This window comes from Odocoileus virginianus, chromosome 1, assembly GCF_023699985.2.
Source record: "Odocoileus virginianus isolate 20LAN1187 ecotype Illinois chromosome 1, Ovbor_1.2, whole genome shotgun sequence".
Classification (NCBI taxonomy): domain Eukaryota; kingdom Metazoa; phylum Chordata; class Mammalia; order Artiodactyla; family Cervidae; genus Odocoileus; species Odocoileus virginianus.
The window spans coordinates 54,863,734-54,890,832 of NC_069674.1; the positions used below are offsets into that span (position 1 = coordinate 54,863,734).

The 27,099-nt window shown below is 37.2% G+C and overlaps 1 protein-coding gene and 1 long non-coding RNA gene across 3 annotated transcripts in view; both read left to right on the forward strand.

Moving 5' to 3' along the window:
* The window catches only part of LOC139035290 (uncharacterized), a 32,746-nt gene extending 17,317 nt beyond the window's left edge, over nucleotides 1-15,429 (forward strand). The window contains exon 2 of the long non-coding RNA XR_011487960.1: nucleotides 10,566-15,429. This is a non-coding gene — a long non-coding RNA (uncharacterized lncRNA). The remainder of the gene's footprint in view (nucleotides 1-10,565) is intronic.
* Nucleotides 15,430-21,382: 5,953 nt separating this feature from the next.
* Nucleotides 21,383-27,099, forward strand: part of SEPTIN7 (septin 7) — a 54,637-nt gene continuing 48,920 nt past the window's right edge. Inside the window, exons 1-2 of one of the 2 annotated variants that reach the window (XM_020904999.2) lie at nucleotides 21,383-21,448; nucleotides 23,114-23,216. In XM_020904999.2, coding sequence (XP_020760658.1) covers nucleotides 23,207-23,216 — 10 coding nt within the window. In that variant the 5' untranslated portion in view covers nucleotides 21,383-21,448; nucleotides 23,114-23,206. Of the gene's footprint in view, nucleotides 21,449-21,977; nucleotides 22,017-23,113; nucleotides 23,217-27,099 lie in introns of those variants that run through there. The other variant, XM_020904998.2, reaches the window with a different exon arrangement.

The following is a 27,099-nucleotide window of genomic DNA, read 5'->3' on the forward strand; positions in this document are numbered from 1 at the left end:
TGAGGCCTGAAGTTAAGTTACCTTTTAGGGAAACCTTAATTCTTATACTGATATAGAGTATAGTGTCAACTCAGATGTCTCTACCTTTTCCCCTTGTGCTGCCATTATTTTATCTTGCTTCTTCAGGACTGTTTTTTTTTTTTTAATTAGACATACTTAATTGAGTGGGTGAAATGTGTCCCTCCTCCTCATTTGCAGTCCCATTTTATAGTTTTGTCCTTAACTGAAACTTTCTTTTAGATTGTGGTTTGAGGGTGGGAAAAAGGACACAATTTGGATCCATATATTTCCATAGCAGATTTCATTTGGGTTCTGAATGTGTCATATAAAGTATTTATTACCTTTTTCAGCTTTTAGCATGTATATATTTAGAGTGTATCTTTTGTTTTCATCACAATATTAAATAATGTTCAGTTCAGTTGCTCAGTCATGTCTGACTTTTTGCAACCCTATGGACTGCAGCACACCCGGGCCTCCCTGTCCATCACCAACTCCTGGAGTTTACTCAAACTTGTCTCCATTGAGACGGTGATGCCATCCAACCATCTCATCCTCTGTCGTCGCCTTCTCCTCCTGCCTTCAATCTTTCCCAGCATCTGGGCTTAATTAAGAATGGATTCTTGCTGTATATAATTTTGCTGAAGTTGATATACAACTAATCAGCTATTAATCCATCTTATTTTATTGGTCCTCCAGTTTTTATTTCTCTGCCTTGCCCCTATTCACATCATGATTGAAATCTTGTCTGAATTACCTCATATAATTTCCTCCTTTGCAGTCTAATGAATATGTCAGCAATGGAAAATAAGATCTGATTTATAAAGAAGAAAACCCACACTAACTTGTAAATGACTTCATTTTCTTTCTGTGTGATTTTTTTTTTAATGTAAATGCTTCAGGTTTCTTAATAATAACTTTGGAAAATAGAAAGAGTATAAAAGTAAATTACCCCCAAATCCAGTTAGCAAAATATAACCAATGTTAAAATATGTATGTATCTTCTTTTTGGCTTTTTTCTTTGTCAGCTTAAAAAACTTTGATAGTGGTGCATGGTTACACTTCTCTTGGGTAAATAGTTAGCCTAAGTTGTAGGTAGGTGTACATGTAACTTCTTAAGAAATTGCCAAACCATTTTGCAACATAAATGTTAACGTTTATGTTCTCATCAAGAGTGTGTAAAAATGTTTGCTAATTTCACATACTAACTCCTGGGATGGCCCCTCTTACTAATTTTAGCCATTCTAGTGGAATAATTAGTGGATAAAACATTGTGATTATAATTGTTATTTTACTAATGAGTAATGATGTTAAGGATCTTATCATGTGCTTGTTTGCCATCTATATATCTTTGATGGTCTGTTGAAATATTTGGTCCATTTTTAAGTTGTATTGTCTAATTAAGTTGTATATTTTAGATACTAGTTCTTTGTTGAACTATGCAAATAACTTATTTCTCATCATATCTTTATTTACTATCAATAATTCTTATTTGCCACAAATATTACTGTATTGCTTGCCTTAGTAGTGATTTTCTGGGGTTTTTTTGGCTGCTCTGCATGGTTTGCAGAATCTTAGTTCCCTGACCAGGGATTGAACCCATGGAATTCCTTTATAAGAAATAATTGTTCTATCTCATACATTCATTCATTCAGTTATTTATTAATACTGGTAGGACACATGAATATTAATTTTGTCATTGTTTATTGCTCAGATTATCCTGAATCTGACTGTTGGGAGCTCTTTGCTGTTAGCTCATATTCATCTTTCAGCATGCCTCATCATTTGTTTTGGAGCACTTCTTTATTTTCTGGTTTGTCTTTCAGGTTCCTTTTATCTCAGAATAGTGTTTAGAAACCAAGGTCTCAGCTCTAAAAGTGCTTGTTGCTCCTGCTTCTAGGTGTTTTGAACAAATAGATCTAAGGAATTTTATTTTTTGTGTACATTCACACATCTGTATTTCTATACCTATCTTTGTGTAAATATATTTGTTTATATATATTAAAAACCATGAATTCATACTGATAAACCAGTTCCTTATTTGTAACTACTTTCTCAAACAGTGGAAATTTTGGCTCTCATCTACAGTTTATTTATTATTTGTTCAGTTCTGGTATACATGTAAATGTAATTTCAGAATTACTATTATAAATATATTTACTTCCTAGAGTGTAGTATTGTGTACATCTCTTTTGGTATTTCAGTTCAGTTCAGTTGCTCAGTCGTGTCCAACTCTTTGCGACCCAATGAATTGCAGCACACCAGGCCTGCCTGTCCATCACCAACTCCTGGAGTTTACCCAAACACATGTCCATCGAGTCGGTGATGGCATCCAGCCATCTCATTCTCTGTCGTCCCCTTCTCCTCCTGCCCCCAATCCTTCCCAGCATCAGGGTCTTTTCCAGTTAGTCAACTCTTCATGTGAGGTGGCCAAAGTATTGGAGTTTCAGCTTCAGCATCAGTCCTTCCAATGAATACCCAGGACTGATCTCCTTTAGGATGGACTGGTTGGATCTCCTTGCAGTCCAAGGGACACTCAAGAGTCTTCTCCACCACCACAGTTCAGTCTCATACTATATAGGCAGCATACTGTTTTCCAGTGTTCCATTCTGTTCTTACCCATTTTGTTCATTGCTCTTATGTTACTCATTTGAAATATAGTTTTGTTACTGTTTCTAGTCCATTTTGAGTTCTTCTCACATTCTGGCAGGTTTTGGTTCTTTTTTTCATTGGGATATACGAAATGTTGTTCAGTTGCTAGCTCATGTCTGACTCTTTGTGACCGTATGAACTGTAGCTCACCAGGCTTCTCTGTACTCCACTGTGTCCGGGAGTTTGCTCAAATTTATGTCTGTTGAGTTGGTGAGGCTATCTATCTCATCCTCTGCTGCCCCCTTCTCCTTTTGCCTTTAGTCTTTCCCAGCATCAGGGTCTTTTCCAGTAATCAGCTCTTCGCATCATGTGGCTAAAGTATTGGAGCTTCAGCTTCAGCCTCAGTCCATCCAATGAACATTCAAGATTGATTTCTTTTAGAAGTGACTAGTTTGGTCTCCTTGCTGTCCAAGAGACTCTCAAGAGTTTTCTCCAGCACCACAGTTTGAAAGCATCAATTCTTAGATGCTCAGCCTTCTTTGTGGTCCAGCACTCACATCCACACATGGAGAAAAGCTATGGAAAAACGATAGCTTTGATAGTATGAACCTTTGTTGGCCAAGTATTATGTCTCTGCCTTTTAATACACTGTCTAGGTTTGTTGTAGCTTTACTTCCAAGGAGCAAGTCTCTTTTAATTTCATGGCTGCAGTCACTGTCTGCAGTGATTTTGGAGCCCAAGAAAATAAAGTCTGTCACTGTTACTCCACTTTTGCCCCATCTGTGGCTTCCCAGGAGGTGCTATTGGTAAAGAACTCGCCTGCCAGTGCCGGAGACATAAGTGACAAGTGTTCGATCCATGGGTCAGGAAGATACCCTGGAGAAGGAAATGGTAACCCACTCCAGTATTCTTGCCTGGAGAATCCCATGGACAGAGGAGCCTGGTGGGGCTACTACAGTCCATGGGGTTGCAAAGAGTCAGACATGACTGAAGTGACTTAACACTCACACATTTGCCAAGAAGTGATAGGACCAGATGATCTTCATTTTTTGAATATTGAGTTTTAAGTTAGCATTTTCACTCTCCTCTTTAACCTTCATCAAGAGGCTCTTTAGTTCCTCTTTGGTTCCTGTCATTAGAGTGGTATTATGTGCATATCTGAGGTTGTTGATATTTCTCCCGGCAATCTTGATTCCAGCTTGTGATTCACCCAGCCAGGCATTTTAGATGATGTACTCTGCATATAAGTTAAATAAGCAGGGTGACAATATACAGCCTTGATGTACTCCCTCCTACTGTCTTGCTGGGGCTTCTCCTTTGCCCTTGGACATTGGGTATCTTTTTTTGGTGGGATCCAAAATTTTCCTGTTAATGGTTGTTCAGCAGTGAGTTGTATTTGTAGTTCTTGCAATAGTTAGAACTGGACATAGAAAGACAGAAGTAGAGGAAAACAACAGAATGGGAAAGACTAGAGATCTCTTCAAGAAAGTTAGAGATACTAGGGAACATTTCATGCAAAGATGGGCTCAATAAAGGACAGAAATGGTATGGACCTAACAGAAGCAGAAGATATTAAGAAGAGGTGGCAGGAATACACAGAAGAACTATACAAAAAAGATCTTCATGACCCAGATAACCACAATGGTGTGATCACTCATCTAGAGCCAGACATCCTGGAATACGAAGTCAAGTGGGCCTTAAAGCATCACTCTGAACAAAGCTAGTGGAGGTGATGGAATTCCAGTTGAGCTATTTCAAATCCTGAAAGATGATGCTGTGAAAGTTCTGCACTCAATATGCCAGCAAATTTGGAAAATTCAGCAGGGGACTCAGAACTGGAAAAGATCAGTTTTCATTCCAGTCCCAAAGAAAGGCATTGCCAAAGACTGCTCAAACTACTGCACAATTGCACTTACCTCACACACTAGCAACGTAATGCTCAAAATTCTCCAAGCCAGGCTTCAGCAATATGTGCATGTGAAATTCCAGATGTTCAAGCTGGCTTTAGAAAAGGCAGAGGGACCAGAGATCAAATTGCCAACATCCGTTGGATCATTGAAAAAGCAGGAGAGTTCCAGAAAAACATCTACAAAGTGGAAAATTTGTAAAGAGAGGGGCATACCAGACCATGTGACCTGCCTCCTGAGAAATTTGTATGCAGGTCAAGAAGCAACAGTCAGAACTGGACATGGAACAACAGACTGATTCCAAATTGGGAAAGGAATACATCAAGGCTGTATATTGTCACTCTGCTTATTTAACTTATATGCAGAGTACATCTTGAGAAATGATGGGCTGGATGAAGCACAGGCCAGAATCTAGATTGCCAGGAGAAATATCAATAACCTCAGATATGCAGATGACACCACCCTTATGGCAGAAAGCAAAGAAGAGCTAAAGAGCCTGTTGATGAAAGTGAAAGAGGAGAGTGAAAAGGTTGGCTTAAAACTCAACATTCCAGAAAACTAAGATCATAGCATCCGGTCCCATCACTTCATGGCAAGTAGATGGGGAAATAATGGAAACAGTGACTGACTATTTTTTGGGGGGCTCCAGAATCACTGCAGATGATGATTGCAGCCATGAAATTAAAAGATTCTTGCTCTTTGGAAGAAAAGCTATGACCAACCTAGACAGTATCTTAAAGAGCAGAGACATTACTTTACCAACAAAGGTCCGTCTGGTCAAAGCTATGGTTTTTCCAGTAGTCATGTATGAATGTGAGAGTTGGACTGTAAAGAAAGCTGAGTGCCGGAGAATTGATGCTTTTGAACTGTGGTGTTGGAGAAGACTCTTGAGAGTCCCTTGGACTTGAAGGAGATCCAGCCAGTCCATCCTAAAGGAGATCAGTCCTGAATGTTCATTGGAAGGACTGATGCTGAAGCTCCAATACTTTGGCCACTTGATGTGAAGAACTAACTCGTGGTAATGACCCTGATGCTGGGAATGATTGAAGGCAGGAGGAGAAAGGGATGACAGAAGATGAGACGGTTGGATGGCATCACTGACTCTGTGGACATGAGTTTGAGTAAGCTCCGGGAGTTGGTGATGGACAGGGAGGCGTGGTGTGCTGCAGTCCATGGGGTTGTAGAGTTGGACACAACTGAGCGACTGAACTGAACTGTATGGTAGTTTGGACATTCTTTGGCACTGCCTTTCTTTAGGATTGGAGTGAAAACTGGCTTTGCCAGTCCTTTGGCCACTGCTGAGTTTTCCAAATTTGCTGACATATTGAGTGTAGTCCTTTAACAGCATCATCTTTTAGGATTTTAAATAGCTCTTTTGGAATTCCGTCACCTCCACTAGCTTTGTTTGTAATAACGTTCTTAAGACCCACTTGACTTCACACTCCATGATGTCCAACTCTAGGTAAAACATTACTGTGGTATTAATCTCAGTTCTGTAAAACAGTATGTCTGGAAGTGTCCCTTCCATGTCTTATCTCTTTTACACTTTTACCCATCTCATTTTCCTTTTCTACCATTTAACCACCCATCTGTTTGGGTGACCAATCTTAATGGTTTCTTGCTTAGTTTTTAATTTCTTCCTATCATCTTACACAGATGAGAAGATACACATAGGAAAGCAGATATAAAAATTATATTGAGTTGGCAAAAAAATTCTTCTGAGTTTTTCTATAAGCTGTTACAAGAAAATGCAAATGAACTTTTTATCCAACCCAACGTATGAAAAGCAGTGTATTATGGACACTACATACTTGATTTTATGACAGCTTTATTAAGATACAATTCACATGCTGTAAAATTCACCCCTTTAAATTGAACAATTCTGTTATTTTTAGTGTATTAACAGAGTTGTGCAACCATCGTTACGTCTAATTTGAGGACATTTTCATCAACCCCAAGTGAAACTGTGTATCTTAACAATTACTCCCGTTCCCTCCTATTCCCAGGTCTTGACAACAGCTAATCTACTTTCCATCTCTATAGAATTTCCTATTCTGAGCATTTCATATAAATGAAATCATAGAATATTTTTTTGTAATTAGCTTCTTTCACTTGCCATGATGTTTTAAGGTTCAACCATATTGTAGCATCCATCAGTATTTCATACCTTTTTATTATTAAATGATATTTTATTGCATAGGTGTGCATGTGCACGTGTGCTCAGTCATGTCTGACTCTTTGAGACCCTAAGGACTGCAGCCTGTCAGGCTGATGTGTCTGTGGAATTTTCCAGGCACGAATACTGGAGTGGGTTGCCATTTCCTCCTCCAGGGGATCTTCCAGCCCCAGGGATTGAACTAGTGTCTCTTAACATCTCTTTCATTGGCAGGTGGGTTCTTTACCACCAGCACCACCTGGGAAGCCCCATTAGCCATTAGAGAATTGCAAGTGAAAACAACAGTGATACTATCACTCTGGCAATGATAGTTTAAAGGGACAGACTAATAACAAGTGTGAACATGGATGTGGAGAAACTGAAACCTCTCACATTACTGGTGGGAATGTTAAATGTCACAGCTGCTTCAGCAAACAGTTTGGCAGTTCCTCAGAAAGTTACCCTAAGATGCAGCAATTACATCCCTACATATATATATCCAAAAGAGGAAGCATAAGTCCATATGAAAACATTATGAATGGATAAACAAAATTATGTATTATTTATACAATAAGGCTTCCCTGGTGGCTCAGTGGTAAAGAATCTGCCTGCCAATGTAGTATTCTTGCCTGAAGAATCCCATGGATAGAGGAGCTTGGGAGGCAACAATCCATAGGGTGGCAGAGTTGAATGTGACTGAAGTGACTTAGCATGCAAGCACACAATGGCTAATGATGCTCAACATCTTTACATGTGCCCGTTGGCAATTTGTATATCTTCTGTGGAAAAGTCAAAGTGTTAGTTGCTCAGTCGTGTCTGACTCTGTGACTCCATGGACTGTAGCCTGCCATGTTCCTCTGTCCATGGGATTCTCTAAGCAAGAATACTGGAGTGGGTTCACGTTCCCTTCTTCATGAGATCTTCATGACTGGGGGATCTAACCCTGGTCTCCCAAATTGCAGGCAGATTCTTTACCATCTGAGCCACCAGGGAAGCCCATCTTCTGTGGGGCAATGTTTATTAAAGTGCTGTGCCCAATTTTTAGTTAGGTTATTTATCTTTTCAGTTATTGCCCTGGAGATTACCTTTAATAACTTACAACATTATAATTTGGGTTTTTACCAGCTTAATTTCAGTAAAATACAGTAGTTTTGCTCCTGAGTACTTTCATTTCCTTTTACCTCCTTCGTGCTCCTAGTGTCATACAAATTACTTCTTTCTAGTTTATAAACCCCAAAACAAAGTTTAATAATTATTGCTTTGTAATTTCAGTCAGTTAAAAAAATTTTTTTTTCAGTCACTCAGTTGTGTCCGACTCTCTGCAGCCCCATGGACTGCAGCATGCCAGGTTTCCCTGTCCCATTACCAACTCCAAGAGCTTGCTCAAACTCATGTCCATCGAGTTGGTGGTGCCGTCCAACCATCTCATCCTCCATTGTCCCCTGCATTGCGGTCTTTTCCAATGAGTCATTTCTTTGCATCGGGTGGCCAAAGTATTGGAGCTTCAGCTTCAGCATCAGTCCTTCTAATGACTGTTCAGGACTGATTTCCTTTAGGATTGACTGGTTTGATCTCCTTGCAGTCCAAGGGACTCTCAAGAATCTTCTCCAACACCACAGTTCAAAAGCATCAATTCTTCTGCACTCAGCTTTCTTTATGATCCAACTCTCACATCCATACATGAATACTGGAAAAACCATAGCCTTGACTAGGTGGATCTTTGTTAACAAAGTAATGTCTCTGCTTTTTAATACGCTGTCTAGCTTTTCTTCCCAGGAGCAGGCATCTTTTAATTTCATGGCTGCAGTCACCATCTGCAGTGATTTTGGAGCACAAGAAAATAAAGTATGTTTCCACTATTTTCACTGTTTCCATTATTTCCCCATCTATTTGCCATGAAGTGATGGGACCGGATGCCATGATCTTAGTTTTCTAAATGTTTAGTTTTAAGCCAACTTTTTCACTCTCCTCTTTCACTTTCATCAAGAGGATCTTTTTTTTTTTCTATGTACAGTAGATAAAAGTTTTATTAGACTGCAGAATGTTGTTTCATGGAAATTAAGATAAACATGTTTCACACAAGACATTTTGCCATGAAGTGAAGTGAAGTTGCTCAGTCGTGTCCGACTCTTTGTGATCCCATGGACTGTAGCCTACTAGGCTCCTCGGTCCATGGGATTTTCCAGGCAAGAGTACTGGAGTGGGTTGCCATTTCCTTCTCCCATCAAGAGGATCTTTAGTTCCTCTTCACTTTCTGCCATAAGGGTAATTGCCGTGTAAAGTGTGCCTTTAAATCAGGTAGAAGAGAGTTGCAAATAAAAATTATATTTGTGCTATCTTTTGTGTTTACTTATTATGTAGTGTTTTTATCTGATTGTGAGGAATTTTCAGTTTTTGCTTATCAGAGAATGTCTTAAGTTCAGCTTTATTTTTGAAAGATGCCTTTGGTAGATACTGAATTCTTGGTTGACAGTCTTTTTGTTTTAACGTCTTCAATATGTCATCCATCTACTTTCTGGCCTGTGTGGTTTCTGATGAGATGTTAGTCATTATTCATATTGAGTCACCTATATATATAGGTCATTTAAGTCTCTTGCTGCTTTCCTGATTCTTTGTCTATTTTTTGACAATTTGATTGTGATGAGTCTAGCTGTGGATCTCTGCTTTTTCTCTGTTTGAAGTTGCTGAGCTTTTATTGTGTTGACATGTTTTTCTTCAGATTTGGGATGTTCTCTGCCATTGTTTCTTCAAACATACGTTTTGCCTCTTTCTTTCTCTCCTTGTCTTTTTCCCTCTGTCCTTTTTTCCAGCACTTGTGGACTCCCATTATGTGTATGTTGGTATGCTTGATTTTGTTCCACAATTTCTGGCTGTGTAGTTTTTTATTCCCTCTCTTATTATCTCTGTTCCTTAGCCTGGTAAATGTTATTTGACGATGTTATTTTGCTAGCTCGTATCAGTTTTTGAACCTCTTTCTCTCTAATGAAATTTCATTTCAGTTATTCTACTTTTTAAAAATAATTTTCTTTATTTTTGCTTGTGCTGGGTCTTCGTTGCTTTGAGCTTTTCTCTAGTTTCGGAGAGTGGGGCCCTTCTCCTGCTGTGGTGTGCAGGTTTCTCCTTGTGGTGGCTTCTCTTATTGTGGAGCATGGGCTCTAGGGCACATTGGCTTCTGTAGTTGCCACACGTGGGCTGTCGTTGCAGTTCCTAGTCTCAAGCACAGACTGAGTAGTTCTGACACACCAGCTTATTTGCTTTGTGGCAGGTGGGATCTTCCCAGACCAGGGAGCCAACCAGTGTCCCCTGCATTGGCAGGCATATTCTTTACCATTGAGCCACCAAGGTAGCCCTCTACTTTTCAACTTGAAGATTTTTATTTGGTTCTTTTTAATAATTTCTTTCTGTTTGTTAATCATCTCTAATTGGTGAATGTAGTTCTTATACTTCCTTTTAGTTTTTTAGAAATGATTTCCTTTAGTTATTTAAATGTATTCAAAATAGCAGATTTAAAGTTTTTGCCTAATGTCTGAGTTTTCTCAGGGTTAGCTTCTGTTGATTGCTTTTTCCCCCCATGAATGTGGGTTATACTTTTATACTTTCTTGTTTTTTTTTTTTTTTTTTTTTTTTGCATCATAATTTTTTGTTGAAAACTGGGCATTTTAAGCAAAACAGCATGGCAACTGTGGTTAAATTCTCCATCTCCCCTCTTTCCTCCACCCCAGGGTTTATTATTGTTTTTTTGTTGTTTAGTGACTTTTGGGGAACTAATTCTGTAAAGTCTGTTTTCTTTGTCTTGTTTTGTCACTGAAGTCTTTAGTTATTCTAGTGGTTGGTTGTGGGGTCTTGCAAGGAGTCAGACAGGTCAAATAATCTTTTTTGGGAATGGAGCTTTGAAGGAGCCTATTCTCTTCCAGTTGCTGACTGGGTGCTGATTTTTGCCATGATTGCATGCTGTTGGTTTTCAAGGCTACTGTAAAACAGGTGAGGGAAGATACGAATGGGCAAGTTAAAATGCAATAGGAACTGCTGTTTTTACTGACATCCAGCCCTTTTTCTTGAATAAGTTTCCTTTGAATTGCTGTAACTCTTTTGTTCATTTCCAGGGTTCAGAAGAAATTGATTTTGACAATTTTGCCTCTTACCACTTTTAATGAAGGAGAGAATTTTCTTAAGTCTTTATTCTGGTAATTTCTTTAATCACTCCACTGTACATCCTTTTGTTTTCCAGTGTACACGTAAGAAAGCTTTAAAAGTAAATATTACTGTGCCAGCTGTCTAATAATAGTTTTTCCATTCAGTATATTGCTATCTGTCATGTCTGTTCTTCCAGAAGTATTAGTGGCTGCATGGTGTTTTAACACATGGGAGTAACACAATATATTATTTGTTTCACTTGTTTTTGAAACTTTGGTTTTTATGATTTTTCATTATCCTTAACAGTGCTTTGTTGAATGTTGTTTTATCTAAACCTTATAAATTTATAAGGTATAAATTTGTGGAAGTGGAATTTATTGAGTGTGAGAGCATGAAGACTTGTTTTCGATGCATGTGGCCAAGTTGATCTTTAGGGAAGTGGTTTCATTTATATTCCACCAGTCATGTGTGAAAGTGCCTATTTTCCCACATCCTTACACACTATTGGGTACTACTGTTCATTTAATTTACTGCTTTCCAGTAGATCTTTTGTTATGAAAATGTACTATATCTATGAAATTTCTTTTTCTGTATCTAGTAGGGTAATCACTACCAACATGTGGCTCTTGAGCACTTGAAATGTAGCTAGTCCTAAATAAGGTGTGCTGTATTTCAAAGATTATTACAAAGCAAAAGCATGTAGAAAAATTAATAATGTAAAGTGAATCATAATAACTTTTTATCTTGACTGCACGTTGAGATGTGAATATTGTATGTACTTGGGTGAAATAAAATAATGTTAATTTCACCTTTTTACTCTTCATGTGTCTACTGGAATATTTATTACATATTCATCTTATATTTCAGTCAGTGGTTGTCTAGACTGTAAACCATTCTTCCTTTAAAAAAAAGCCCTGCTTCTTTAAAGCTTATGCTATTTAATAACAGTATTTTCTCACCCTTCTTAAATTTGTCAGATACTTTATCCCTGTTTTCTCTTTATTTGTTAAAGATGGCACCAAACAGTTTTTCTTTCTACTCCAAGCCCTGTTATCATTCTGGGGCGTATTTAGTGACCATGTGTAAAACTTGTTCAGTAATTTACTTACACATTATCTGGGATTATTGTTGAACCTGGAGAAGGAGATGGCAATCCACTCCAGTACTCTTGCCTGCAAAATTCCATGGATGGAGGAGCCTGGTAGGCTACAGTCCATGGGGTCGCAAAGAGTCGGACACGACTGAGCGACTTCACTTTACTTCATTGTTAAGCCACCATTTTAACGGCTCCGTGTGGTCATCATCTGGAACTTCTCTTCCACCTCTGAAGACGTATATGGCTTTTTCTGTCTATAACTTCATATTGTTTTAGCTGTCTCATTTCCTTACTTCGTACCTTGGATCCTTGACCCTCTCCATTTTGTTCAGTGATTCACTTCAGCCATACTTGTCAGCTCTCTTGATGCCTTGTAGTTTTTGTGCGCACCTTCTGTGAAATAACAGCTTCAAATAACAGTCTTGGCTTACATTCAATTACAGGTTGCTACTGGAGTAAAAGATCACATGGTTCAGTTCAGTCACTCAGTTGTGTCCAGTTCTTTGCGACCCCATGGACTGCAGCATGCCGGGCTTCCCTGTCCATCACAGATTTTATCCTAAACTAGTGGACAGAATTGCTTGGCTGCCTGCTGTGTATTCCTAGCCCTTCTTTTTGTTTTGATGGTTGCTGATTCAAATCTTTGTCTCTTAAAATTCCCTGGTAAGTCCCTTTGGGATTAGCAAATGATTTTTCTCTCTGATGTTTAAAGAAAATCCTTTCAACTCCAGAATGTTATCTGTATCCTAGTTTACCTTCCTTTCTTTAGCCACTTGTCTAGGTAATGCTTTTTTTTTTTTTAATTTTTATTTTAAAAAGTTTATTTGTTGAAATGTAGATTTACAATGTTGTGTTAATGTCTGCTGTACAGCAAAGTGACTCATTTATATACACATATGCATTCTTTTTTATGTTCCTTTCCATTGTGGTTTATCCCAGGGTATTGAACATAGTTCTTTGTGCTATATACTAGGACCTTGTTTATCCATTCTATATGTAATAACTTGCATCTACTGATCCCAAACTCCCAGCATTTAAGCATGCAACTATCTTTTTTTTTAATTCCCGAAACCCTGCCTTAACCCTTTGTTGTTCTCTAAATTCTACTTTATTGCTCTTCTGTTTGCAGATGAGCATTCAGAAAGAATTGACTTGTTTATGCTCACTGTCTGCAGTTATTCACTATTTATTTCCATTATGCCTCCATCTCTCTTTCCCTTATCTGTCCACTGCTCTTACAATGGTCCCTGATAATGTTAAATAGATTCTTTTCTATCTCTGTATTGACCACTCCAGAACATTTGGTACAGTTGACCACTTCTTAAAGGAGGCCACTACAGTTGACCTCCTTGAACTGCTTCTAAAAACTATTTTCCTCATTCTTTTTTCACCTTTTTCTAGGTTGTGTAGGTGATAGTGATGGGGTTTTGTTGTTGGTTGTGGCCTGCTTCCTACTTTGAATCCTGTATTTGGATTCATAACCCATGGCCTTCGTACCATTTAAACGTTGATGACTTAAAATGTTAATATCTGCCCTAAAATGTTAGTATCTGCCTAACCTAGATATTTCTAGAACTTCTAACTTTTATATATATAGCTGCCTACTAGATATTTGTTTTCCTAAAGCCCATTTTTTAGCACCTTAAACTCAAGTGAATTTTGCTTTTAGTGACTGGAACCACCATCAATCCAACTCAGTCTAAATTCATAAATTTAGAATTTATGTCTTGCTGTTCCCCCCGCAAGTTACAGAGACTTGTCACTTCAGCTCGTTAATATCTAATCCAGAATTGTCCATTAGAAGTTAATGTAAGTCACATATGTAATTTAAGCTTTTCTGGTAGCCTAGGCTTCCCTAGTGGCTCAGATGGTAAAGAATCTGTCTGCAGTGCAGGAGACGTGGGTTTGATCCCTGGGGTGGGAAGATCCCCTGGAGAAGTAAATGGCAAGCCACTGCAGTATTCTTGCCTAGAGAATCCCATAGACAGAGGACCCTGGCAGGCTATAGTCCATAGGGTCACACAGAGTTGGACATGACTGAAGTGACTGCATGCAGGCATGTTAAAAAGTTGAAAAGAATGAATTTAATTTTAGTATCAGATTTTTATATAGCCCAGTATAGCTAAAATTTTATTTCAATATGTAATCAGTGTAAAAATTGACATTTCATTCTTTTTTTTTCATAATAAGTCTTTAAAACCTGATTTGTGGAACTTCCCTGCTGGTCCAGTGGCTAAGGCTCCATGCTCCCAGAGCAGGGGTCCTGGGGTTTGATCCCTGGTCAGGGAACTAGATCCCACATGCTTCAACTAAGACCCAGCACAATCAAATAAATAAGTATATATTAAAAAAAACACGGTTTGTATTTTAATGCTTAGTGTGTGTGTGAAAGTGGCTCAGTTGTGTCCAACTCTTTGCAACTTCGTGGACTATACAGTCCGTGGAATTCTCTAGGCCAGAATATCGGAGTAGATAGCCGTTCCCGTCTCCAGGGGATCTTCCCAACCCAGGGATTGAACCCAGGTCTCCTGCATTGCAGGTGGATTCTTTACCAACGGAGCCAGAGCATATCCCAATTCAGACTTGCTAAATTTCAAGTGATCCATAGCCACATGGAGCTAGTGGCTACCGTAATGAACAGTAGTGTTCTAATTTAATTTCTCTTAATCCTTGCTACTTCTGTCATGGTTCAGGTCCTAATTTCTTCCCTGGGCTACTGCAACAGATCTTGAAATTGCTACCAGTATCTCCTCAATATTCTTGTTAGTTGTAATTTTCTAAAATATGAATGTGACTTGACTTGTGAATTAATGTGATAGTGCAGTTTTCTGCTTAAAATCCTTTAATACACTTCATAAGTTTTCAATATGATGCCTCATCTGAGTTCTTTACTGTGGCCTACAAAGTCCTCTGTGATCTGAATTTTGCTTGACTTCGTGCTCTGCGTCTCCTGGACCTTGATTATGAGGTGTACTGAACTGTTTTTAATTACCATAAAGATCTGTACTTTCTTCTCTTGCTTTTGGGCGTTTACAGTTGTCAATTTCCTTGCCCATATTGTGCAGCACCTACCCAGATTTCTCATCAGAGTAAGGCCTGCTAGTCCTTCAGATCTGAAGATTCTGACAACAGGATGGGTTTCTCCTTTTTGTTCTCATAGCTGTCTTCCTATGCTTGCTTCCACTATAGTGTTTATCACTGTGTTAATAGAATTAATTAATTAATTAATCTGACCTCAGATTCTTAGTTTCACAAGCAGGGACCTTGTTTTCATTAGCTTCTATATCCCTAGTCGGTAATGCATACATTATGTGAGTCCAGTAGCTATGTTAAATGAATGAGTGTGGCCAGTAATTCTATAAGAAGAGATTTAAATTCCAAGTTAAGAGCAAAGAAAAAAATTTATTTAAAATTTTAAGTTACCTGTTTCTTAACATGTGTTCATACAGATATTAAAATCTTTTAGGTAGAGTAACCAAGAATCCAGAATAAGATTAAGAAAGTAAAAGTTGGTTCTGCTTGTACACAGTTGTTCATCTCAGTAAAAAGGGAGGAGTTAGGGGCATGCAAACTAAGGTATGACCTTTAAAGAAAATTGCGGAGGAGACAATAAAGTTAATATTTAGGAAACACTTATGTGATCCTGTAACATCTTAGTAGTATTGTTGTATTAAATCTAGAATCTAGGTACTTTTGCACCAGTTATATTAAAAATACTTAAGTAGTGAATTTCTGTAACTTTCCCCTTGAATTAAGTAAGAGATGGTAGGAATTTCAAGTGCTGGATAGTTTCGTCTATAAGTATGATGTAAGGCTTCTGTTAGAGTTAATAAGTAGACAAGTAAATTTGTGTACCTTTGTCTTTTGTAGTGAGTGGTTGTTTTTGTGTTTAGAATTACATAAACTTTAGGAGAAAGCTTGCAGTTTATCTGTGTTTTAAAATTCAAAGTGATGCAGCTTGAATTTGAAATTATGTATAAAAGACCAAATGTTACCTTTGAAATTTTAAGTTACTGATGTAAACCTTCCTTGAATCTTTATAGTGGGATTTTTTTCTTTCTTTTTTATTATAGTAGTTACTAAGTGGAGAAATAGAACCCTGGTCATATTTAGGTAATTTGGGGCTGAATATCTCTTTTGTAAAGTTGGAGAGTTCAGTTCAGTCGCTCAGTCGTGTCCGACTTTGCGACCCCATGGAGTGCAGCGTACCAGGCTTCCCTGTCCATCACCAGCTCCTGGGGCTTGCTCAGACTCATGTCCGTGTTGCCGTCCAACCGTCTCATCCTCTGTCGCCCCCTTCTCCTGCATTCAATTTTTCTCAGCATCACGGTCTTTTCCAATGAGTCAGTTCTTCGCCATCAGGTGGCTGAAGTATTGGAGTTTCAGCTTCACCATCAGTCCTTCCAAAGAATACTCAGGACTGATTTCCTTTAGGATTGACTAGTTTGATCTCCTTGAAGTTGCAGTCCAAGGGACTCTCAAGAGTCTTCTCCAGCACCACAGTTCAAAAGCATCAGTTCTTTGGTGCTCAGCTTTCTTTATGGTCCAGCTCTCACATCCGTACATGCCTCCTGGAAAACCGTAGTTTTGACTAGATGGACTTTTGTCGGCAAAATGATGTCTCGGCTAATTGATGTGCTATCTTGGTCATAGCTTTTCTTCCAAGGCACAAAGTGTCTTTTAATTTCATGGCTGCAGTCACCATCTGCAGTGATTTTGGAGCCCAAGAAAATAAAGTCTGTCACTGTTTCCATTGTTTCCCCATCTATTTGCCATGGAGTGATGGGACTGGATGCCACGATCTTAGTTTTTTAAATGTTTAGTTTTAGGCCAGCTTTTTCACTCTCCTCTTTCACTTTCATCAAGAGACTCTTTAGTTCCTTCCTCTTCACTTTCTGCCATAAGGGTGGTGTCATCTGTGTATCTGAGATTATTGATATTTCTCCCGGCAATCTTGATTCCAGCTTGTGCTTCATGCAGCTCGGCATTTCGCATGATGTTCTCTGCATATAAGTTAAATAAGCAGGATGACAGTATACAGCCTTGACGTACTCCTTTCCCAATTTGGAACCAGTCTGTTGTTCCATGTCTGGTTCTAACTGTTGCTTCCTAACCTGCATGCAGGTTTCTCAAGAGGCAGGTAAGGTGGTATGGTATGCCCATCTCTTTAAGAATTTTCCACAGTTGTTGTCTTTTACACAGCAAAGGCTTTGGTGTAATAAATAAAGCAGGTGTTTTTCTGGAATTCTCTTTGCTTTTTCGATGATCCAATGGATGTTGAAATCTCTGGTTCCTCTGCCTTTTCTAAATCCAGCTTGAACACCTGGAAGTTCACAGTTCGCATACTGTTGAAGCCTGGCTTGGAGAATTTTGAGGATTACTTTGCTAGTGTGTGAGATGAGCAGTTTTGTGGTAGTTTGAATATTCTTTGGCATTGCCCTTCCTTGGGATTGAAATGAAAATTGATCTTTTCCACTCCTGTGGCCACTGCTGAGTTTTCCAAATTTGCTGGCATATTGAGTGCAGCACTTTAACAGCATCATCTTTTTTTTTTTTCCATTTATTTTTATTAGTTGGAGGCTAATTACTTTACATCATTGCAGTGGTTTTTGTCATACACTGAAATGAATTAGCCATGAATTTACATGTATTCCCCATCCCGGTCCCCCCTACCACCCCCCTCTCCACCCGATCCCTCTGGGTCTTCCCAGTGCACCACGCCCGAGCACTTGTCTCATGCACACAACCTGGGCTGGTGATCTGTTTCACCCTAGATAACATACATGTTTCGATGCTAACAGCATCATCTTTTAGGATTTGAAATAGCTCAACTGGAATTGCATCACCTCCACTAGCTTTGTTCGTAGTGATGCTTCCTAAGGCGCACTTAACATTGTATTCCGGGATGTCTGGCTCTACATGAGTGATGGAGAGAGTTGAAGGTTTATAGTAGATCCTATAAAAATGTTTTAATTTTCCCTCAAATTCTCACTTTTATTGCTTCCAACCTATTACAACTCAGTTTTGTTGTTGTTCCCCGAAAGCATATTTAGCAGTTTTCAAAATAAGGTGCTCTTTTTCTCCTTTGGAAAATATATGTTAATTTACAAATATTAATATTTGTTGATATTCATATTCAAATTTTTAAAATGATAATAGGTTTTCAGATGCCGAGATTTTGATAACTTTACTTTGAAATAAGAACAAATGGTAGAGACTATAAACGAATCTTAAGAGTTCCAATAATCTATTATTGAAACCTTTTTGAGGCATCTTGTTCTTTGAATATAATTGATTTCTAGAAGTAAGTTTAAGTAAGTTAATCACTGCAATTACTGCGTATTGAAGTTGGTTTTTCCACAGGTAGTGAAATAGCAAGCAATGGAATTGTAGTTTGATTTTCTTAAATGTGAATTTGACATAGAGATTTGGCATATCTTTTAGGTAGTTACCGAAAGATTCAGCATGTGGTTTTAGAGAATATGATTTGATAATTGTTTCTTCTTACATAACTGATGATTGAAATCAAGTAATACTCTTAAGATATTTTGAGTGAAGCCTGGGTGAATATACTTTTATCTACATTTGCATGCTTATAAAGTGTCACAGTTACATCACTCGGGTCTATAAATAATGTTTCTTTATCCAGAGATTATATTTCACACTGGCACTGTGAGCGTTATATTTGTCCAGAAAAAGAATCAGTGGGTGGTTAAATCTTCTGAATTACAGACTGTGGTTGATTTTAGAATTTGGGGAAGGCAAGATTCTTATGAAATGTGAAAAGTTTATGTGTTTTAGTCAGCCAATGTTATATTTTAGTATATTCCCTAAATCTGTCTTTTGTGTTTAGACAGTCTCTTTCTCAGGAGAAATTTTCCTGAGAGTGTATTTTTGTTTATTTTTTTAAACAAGTCCTGTATATCAGCACTCTGTTAGGAATGTAGAGATGAATATGACATGATTTTCTTCCTCAGGGAAATCAGTCATATGGGCAAACTGGCAAATGACATGCTTAATTTTAAAATAATTTAAAAGGTAATTATTTCTAAAATTATATTAGTTAACATATACAGAGACTTATCTACTCTCAAACTAGTCAATCTTCTTCCTCACTGTGTTACTGAGACTGCTCTTGTGTAGAATTACCAGTAATCTTATTTCCAAATTTTATGGTCACATCTCTGGTATTTTTCATTTGACTTGTCAGTAGCATTTAACACAGTTGAGTGACCTGGAGCCAGCTCTAGTTTCCTTTCCTCCTCACTGACTGATCTCACTCTTTTTCTGCCTGGCGTCTCCGTGTCGGAGTGCTCTGGGAAGCTGCCTGTGTGCTGTGCTGTGCTCGGTCGCTCAGTCGTGTCCAACTCTTTGTGACCCCATGGACTGTAGCCCACTAAACTCCTCTTTCCATGGGGATTCTCCAGGCAAGATTACTGGAGTGGATTGCAATGTCCTCCCCAAGGGGGGGATCTTCCCAGCCCAGGGATCGAACCCTCTGGTCTCTTGCATTGCAGGTGGATTCTTAAGCCAGCAGGGAAGCCCCAGGAAACTGCCTAGAACCCCTTTCATCTATCTCTCTTTGAGAATATAATCCTCTCCCAGTACTATCTATATGCTTGTGTTTCCTAAATCTATTTTTTTCAGCAACAACCAACCCTGGAATTTCTGAATTCATATGTTTAACTGCCTATGACCATTTCTTCTTAAATATGTAATAGAGTCTTCAACACATTCAAAGCTTTTTTTGATTTTGGCCCTCACCATTCACTCTTTTCCTCCTCTTTGTCCCCTCTTTCTGTGGAGCTATCACTAGCCATTGAGTTGTTCAAGTCAAGTAGTGAGAGTTATCTTTTGTCTCTTTTACCAATCACATGTAATGCACCAGAAGTGTCCTGACAATTCTTCCTTCAAAACCTGTTCTGAATCTTTCCATCTCTTTACATCCACACCATCTAAATTCAGTATACCCTTTCTTTCTTCAGCTATTGTAGTAGGCTTCTTAGCAGTTTTCTTATTTCCATTTCTTCTCTTAGCAGTAAGAACTATCTTTAAAACACAAATCAGGTCAGGTCACTTGCCTGTGTAAAACCCTCCAGTGGCTTCCCATCACGCCTAAAATAACACTCAAATTTCCTGCTTTGACTGGGTCCCACGTTATCTGGCCCCTGCCTGCCTCCCTGGCCTATTTTCTACCACTTGTCCCCTGGTCCACTACCTTACTTCTTTGGAGTTCATATACTTTCTTTTTGTTCCTGAAAGTACCAGGTTCACCCCCACTTTAGGGCCCACCGCTTTATCCTAGAATGCTTTTCCCTGTTTTCTTACTTCAGTTTCCCAGTTGTCCCTAAGACTGTTCTGTGACTTGACGATAAAGCAGTGAATTAGACACAGGGGTAGACTGAGGCATTTTTCTTACACCTTTTGTATGGTGGGTTTTTTGAACATGTAACCTAAAATATTTTCTCTGAAACTTCTTCAGTTCTCTCAGATGGTCAGATAGCTTCTTCTTTTTGATGTCACAACTTCTGTAATTCCTTTAATCTGTACCTTGATGGAGTTTACGTTCTAGTTGGAGGTAGAGTAGGTGAAGATCACCATAAATAAGATTTGTATGTATGTTAAATGGTGATAGGTGCTAAAAGGGAAAAAAAAAACATAAAGCAACAAAGTGCTGAGATGAGGAGTAGGTTGTAGTTTTAGGTAGGGTATTACAGAGCAGTCCTCTCTATGGAGGTGACATTTGAATACTCACTGTCTTTTCTAGGTTGTGATATAACTCATAGATTTGTTCAACATAGAAAAAAAGACATACCCTTTTTATAGACATTTTGTCCAAAGATAGTCTTATTTTCTTCTCTGTGCTCTATTCATTGTCTTTCAGTTTTCATAGGTCACATTTACTTCATCTTTCCATTTGTTATTGTTTGAAGTCTTTAGCTTCCTTTCCTATATCCCCAGGTTTGCATTTCTTCCAATTCTGAACTTTAATTATTTGAAATATAGTAATACTGTAATAAGATCCTAGCAAAAATATTGGCATTTATCTGATCTGGTCTGTCTTAATCCAGTGACTGACAGCAAAATTGTATGAAATTTACATTTTTTTTTCTTCTTGGAGTTTAAAGTTGGTCCTTGTATATCTTCTTGAAATTTCATACCTTACACTTTTTTCATCATTTCTTGTAAGACTTCAGGTGCAAGGCATAGTGATTGTCCTTTATGAAAAGATAGGAGGTCTTCGATTCTATGTTTTATCAGGAAAGCTGATAAAGTGGACTCACTGGGCTTTATATCCAACAAAAAAATATTTCGTTGATGTGAGTAGAAAAAAAGTCTACTTTCAGTATATTTGTAATTGATCTCTAATTTGTTGAGTTACATGTAAGTAACTTTTGTTTTCCCCCCTCTTCATTTTACTATGTTCCAATGGATTTCTCTCCCCTGTTTGGACTGAATGTGCCATGAATGATTCTTGGAATTCCTCGTTTACTGTTCCTCTGTGGATCTGTTCTGTTGGAATCTGGAACACTGGAATGATGGAAACATGTTCTTTACAAAGTAGCTGTGAGTATACTACATAATTAATACAGAGGCTTTTTTCTGGTCTAAGTTAAATTTCAGTTACAATTGGATGAAATATGAATCAAGGAAGCTTTAAATTTAATACATAGTCTTAACTCTGCACATAGTAGGCTTTCAAATATTTGACTTTAAAATATTCTGATCAGTGTCCTAACTAGTATATTTAAAATTAGCCTCTAATTTAATTGGCTTACTTATCTGCTCAACATTTGTCTTAAAATTAATTTAAATGAATTTTAAAAAAGGGTAAAAGATTATGGATGGAATATTTAGTTATATATGTGATACTAGTGAGGAATGCAGAGTGCATTCCTTTGTTAAATCCAAATGTATTGAATTATTACTTTGATCCCATATGAGTGTTTTTGGATGAGAATTTAAATGTGGCAAAAACCTTTAAGAGAAATGTGTATCTCTTAGGAATATTATTTTTAAATGATGAATGGCGTTATGTTTTAATAATGAATAAGACCTACCTCTAAGTAAATTAATCAGTAAGACTCTACTCACTCAGATGGTCTGAACTATGGACAGTATTTCTCACCAATGGGTAAGTTGAAAGTCACACTGATTTTCTATGCCAATTTAGAAGTAGGTTTGTATGAATTACTCATGGAATTATTGGTGAGGTCATCAAAGAATCAAAAGCTATACAGAAAACGGAATTAAAGTTTACTTTAAAACCAGGGTAAATCTGATGTCCGGTAAAAGCATTGAGGTGACATTACTGGACCTGGTATAAAAGTTTGAAAGATAATGTTTACTGATTGACATTGATCATGAGAGCATTTAAGGGTTTATGAAAAATTTTAAACTCCACATTTTTATTTTATTTCATGAATAAGAAGGTGAATTTCAAGAAACTCCTGCCTGTGGTTTTTAGTAAGAGCAAAGGGAATGATTAATAGAGTCCTTAATATAATTTTATATAAGATTTTATATATATAATAGAATATATGTAATATAATATATAATAATATAATATATTGTTAATATAAAATATATAATTAATAATATAATATAATCTATAGTATAACAGGGAAGCCTGGCATGCTGCAGTCCACGGTGTTTCAAAGAGTCTAACACGACTGAGTGACTGAACTGAATATAATCTTAAGGGGATTTGAATTTTTTTATTGTGAAGAATCCTTTGTTGTTTTTTTAGTTGCTTGATCAGAATCTTAGTGTTAGTAACTTACTATAAATTTAAATCTTTGCTCTGAGGCATGTTTTTTAAATTTTTATTTTATTCCCTTGGGTTTTTATAATTGACTCAGTTGAGTTCAGTTCAGTTGCTCAGTTATGTCTGACTCTTTGCAACCCCATGGACTGCAGCATGCCAGGCTTCCCTGTTCATCACCAACTCCCAGAGCTTGCTCAGACTCATGTCCATCGAGTCAGTGATGTCATCTGACAGTCTCATAGACTTTTATAATTGACTACTATTAATCAACTTGTGCTCAGTTTATTTTGTCCATTTCTTCGATTAATACTTTTATTGGTAATACTATAAAATCAGTTTGAGTCACCATGATTAAGAGTTTGTATGATTTTCTAAAAATAGGTTAATGAAGAGAATTTGAAATGTATGATAGAAGCATTTTGTTGACATATTAATAATTGAGCCCCTTTTACTAATTTTCTCAGCAACAGAAGAACCTTGAAGGCTATGTGGGATTTGCCAATCTCCCAAATCAAGTATACAGAAAATCAGTGAAGAGAGGTTTTGAATTCACACTTATGGTTGTGGGTAAGATATGATTTCTCACTAAAGTTGAATTTTGGTCCAAGTTTCAAACTATTTCATGAACTCTGAATGTTTTAAGAAAACAGTAGCCCAAGTAACTGCAGCAATCAATGTTATTTTTTTTGTTGTTATGCAGATACACTTTAAAATTTAACTTGGTAGCATAGTGGGATTTAAGTATTTTCTTGCCTCTTTTTTTGTAGGTGGCGCAGTTTTGGAAACTGCGGGGAAGGGAAGTAGAAGTTGAAAAGCAGTGGGAGGTGGGTAGTGGAACAGAAAACTGGAGAAGTTCTCTTCAGTTGGTGCTTCAAAAGGAAATAGCATCTGGTGATTACTTATTACTCTAGGATAGTTTTATTTTTTGGCTCATGTAGTGCATTGAAGCCATATCATCTGAGTGTTTAACTTAAACATATGTTCTCTAAATCTGAAAAAGAAGGATGGGGTAGAGGATCATAATCATGCAGTGATTACGCTGGGAGTTCATTCGTTGAGTGTTAGCCCTGGAATAAGTGAGATATGACTCTGCTCCTTCTTTGGTTCACTCATTTTTCTCTTGTGTGTGTTTCATCCTGTGAACACCTTTCCCTGCCTGTAATCGATTTTAAGAGATTGTGAGGGGTTATTTTAATTGTAGTTTAGTAACATCATTCATATATGAAAAAACACTTTACCATGTGTTAAGATTAGTTTTCTTAAATAACAGTCTTAATCTTAAATGACTTTATAATATTTTCACCTCATATAGGCTGACTTGATAACCTGGCTCCTTAGTTTGATGCAATTTATTGTATTTCTCTATTTGTTTTAAGAAGATGGAAGGCAGAATTATTGCCTTGATGAAGAAAATTGAGTTGATGCTGGATCTTTATGTATTGTGCATTAAAATTTTCTAATTATATTCCACACCTGGTATTTTATTTTGGTGTTGAATTAGATTATTGAATTAGGTATGAAATACTCCTTCATTGAAGGGAAGAATATTTTATCAACTGACCAGAATATTTTGCCTGAGGGTCAGTTTGTGGCTGTTTGGAAGTATCTGTGTTGTAATAATTCATAGTTAAAATGTGGTACAAAATCTGCAAACTTGATACTTGCCTGTCCCTGGTTGAATAAAAAGTATGGTACACCTGGCTTGCAAATTGCTGCTGTAGAGCAGAGGTGTGGGTCTAGATAGGTGAATCAGATATGCAGGACACACCTCCTCATAGGTTGGTAACATACATCGTTATACATGAAGAAATACTGCATATTATATTTACATTTACTGTGTAATGTTAGTGATCTTAAATGACAAACTGGAGACAAATAAAAGGTCATTTTTTAATTTGTAAAAAAAAACCTCCTAGGTCCATTAGGAGAACCGTAACGGTTTTCAAAAAATTTTTATTATTAAAACTTAAAAGAGTGACTTTTTCAGTGTCTACTTAGTAATGTCTGGGAGTGAAGGCCAGATATTTGGTTTGAAATTGCTGTGACTTTTTTCCAGGTGAAAGATATTTAATAATCAGCTGATCTTGACTTTTAGAGGAAATATGGAATCTCTGAATGTAACTTACTAATTTTTTTTGTTGTTGCCACAATTAATACTTGAACATTTTGTATTTAACACGTACATTTTATTTAATTAAATCAGCCATTGTGCACGTTGCAGCTATGCATTGTTAGTGTTGTATTTTTTTCCATTAACTAATACATGCCATCATAGATATATTCAATCAGTGTTACCATCATGGGAACAAGATGCTGATTCTTACTAGTTTTTTGGTTAGACCTTTTGTCAACTGTAGCTTGTTTTTTATCTTTGATAAGACTTAAAATGAGAATAAAAGAGAATGGATATCAATATTATTATTCTGTTCTCCCCCCCCCAATACCTTGAACATTACTGTTTAATTAGCTGTCTGTGTAGACTTGAGTACAAGGTCTGAATCTTTTCATCTACATAGTTGCAATGTGTGACACATAAAAGTCACCTTTTAAGTATTTTATACATTGTTTTTCAGACTGCAGGCCATATCTGACATTTCTGTGTATAAATCATAGAAAACTAGAGTTAACCTTGCTGTAACATTCTTGACTTAGAGACTACAAGCTATTCCTTATAAACTGAGTCCTCATTTTTGTGATTTATGCTCAGAGCAGCTTTGACTCTTAGAACAGTTTTCGGTGTGAGATTTATACATTGATACAAACTGAGAATCTATTTTTAACAGTTGATTTCTAAATATCTTCACCCTTTGTTGGGAAACCTTTATCCATTAACTTTGCTTCATAAGCAATATTTATTATTTACTTGAGGGACTTTTTTGCATAAAAGAGGCATATTGGTATTCCTGTCTTTTCTTGCCTAAAGGAGCTTATAATTTACATAACGATATAAAATATACATAAAAAGATAACATTTTCAGGAAGTAAATATAAGTTAGTAGAGTCACACAGAAATTAAGAACAGATGTTTAAAGGTATAGGAGAGCTTATCCCTGGTTGGACATTATTACTGCCTTATTTGAGGAAGAGGTATTAGGGCAGATTTTTTAAGACTAGAATTGGGATAGACATTGAGTGGGCAGTCCAGTTGGAAAAACAATAGCCAACAAAAATCAGCACCGACATAACATTATGTGTCAGGCAATATTTCAAGTACATAAAGTATTGACACTTTATTTCTGTAACTCATACAGTCCTTAACAGTAATCTTATAAGTATTATTGTTTTTTCTATTTTAAAGATGCAAAAACTGAGGCATGGAGATATTAGTTACTTGCCCATGGTGACACTGCTATCAGATGCCAGAACCAAACCCAGTCTATGTCTGGTGTGTTCTTAAGCACTATGCAGAGGCTCATTTGGAAATACTGGATATAGTGCACCCATTATGCTTTGAACTTATATGATTTCAACTAGATATTCTGTTTTCCCTAAAAAAATTAAAGAGACAAAGAAGGGCAGACAGAAAAAAGAATGAGAATTTTAGATAATTTAAATAATGCAAGCAGTTTTTTTCTGCCATTCTACTGGAATGAATTTCTGTCCTAGGGTCAGCATGAAGTGGGAGAGGTGAATTTTCTATTCCTACCCAGTCATTTCAGCTTCCACATACTTTCATAGTTTGTGCATCTCACCTTGTTCAGTTAGTCTAGGTGCCTTAATATAAACTAGTTACTTCTTAAGTGCTCAAGAAAAATATATCTGTTTCAGTGCAGGAAGAAAACTAGTTGTCAGGTAATATGTAATTGTGCTTTATAGATGATATGAAGGAGCACAGGGCAATTTAAGATTAATTGGCATTGTGCATTGATTTTAGGATCCTATCCGGAAGAGTTCACTTTGTAATAGTTGGAAATAAGGCTGGAAGAGTAGGCTAGCGTAGATTTTAAAGTCCTTGATTGCCTCCAGGATGAAGAGATTGGAATTCCTGATTTTGAATCTTTATTTGAAAATTTAGTTTAAAACCCAGCATCAGCAATATTAAATAATGAAGATAGTTAGGTCTTTAATGTAAAAGCGTCAAACCTGTTTGGGCTCAGAACTTGACAGTTGTTTGTGTGCTTCTTAATTAGACTTGCCTATGCTCTGAGATGGAAATGGCAACCCACTCCAGTATTCTTGCCTGGAAAATCCCACGGATGAAGGAGCCTGGCATGTTGCAGTCCATGGGCTCGCAGAGTCAGACATGACTGAGTGATTTCACTTAAAAAAAAGCATGCTCTGAGAATAAAATGTTAAATTCCTGATTTTACTAGAATCTTCAAAGGGGTAGAACTAAAGTAGAGTGCTTTATCTGACGAGAAAATATTTTGAAAAGCAAGTGCATTAAATCTGTTACTTTGGATTTTTTGAAGAAAAAATTCAGCTTAATCATTTTTATAGTCCTAAGCTT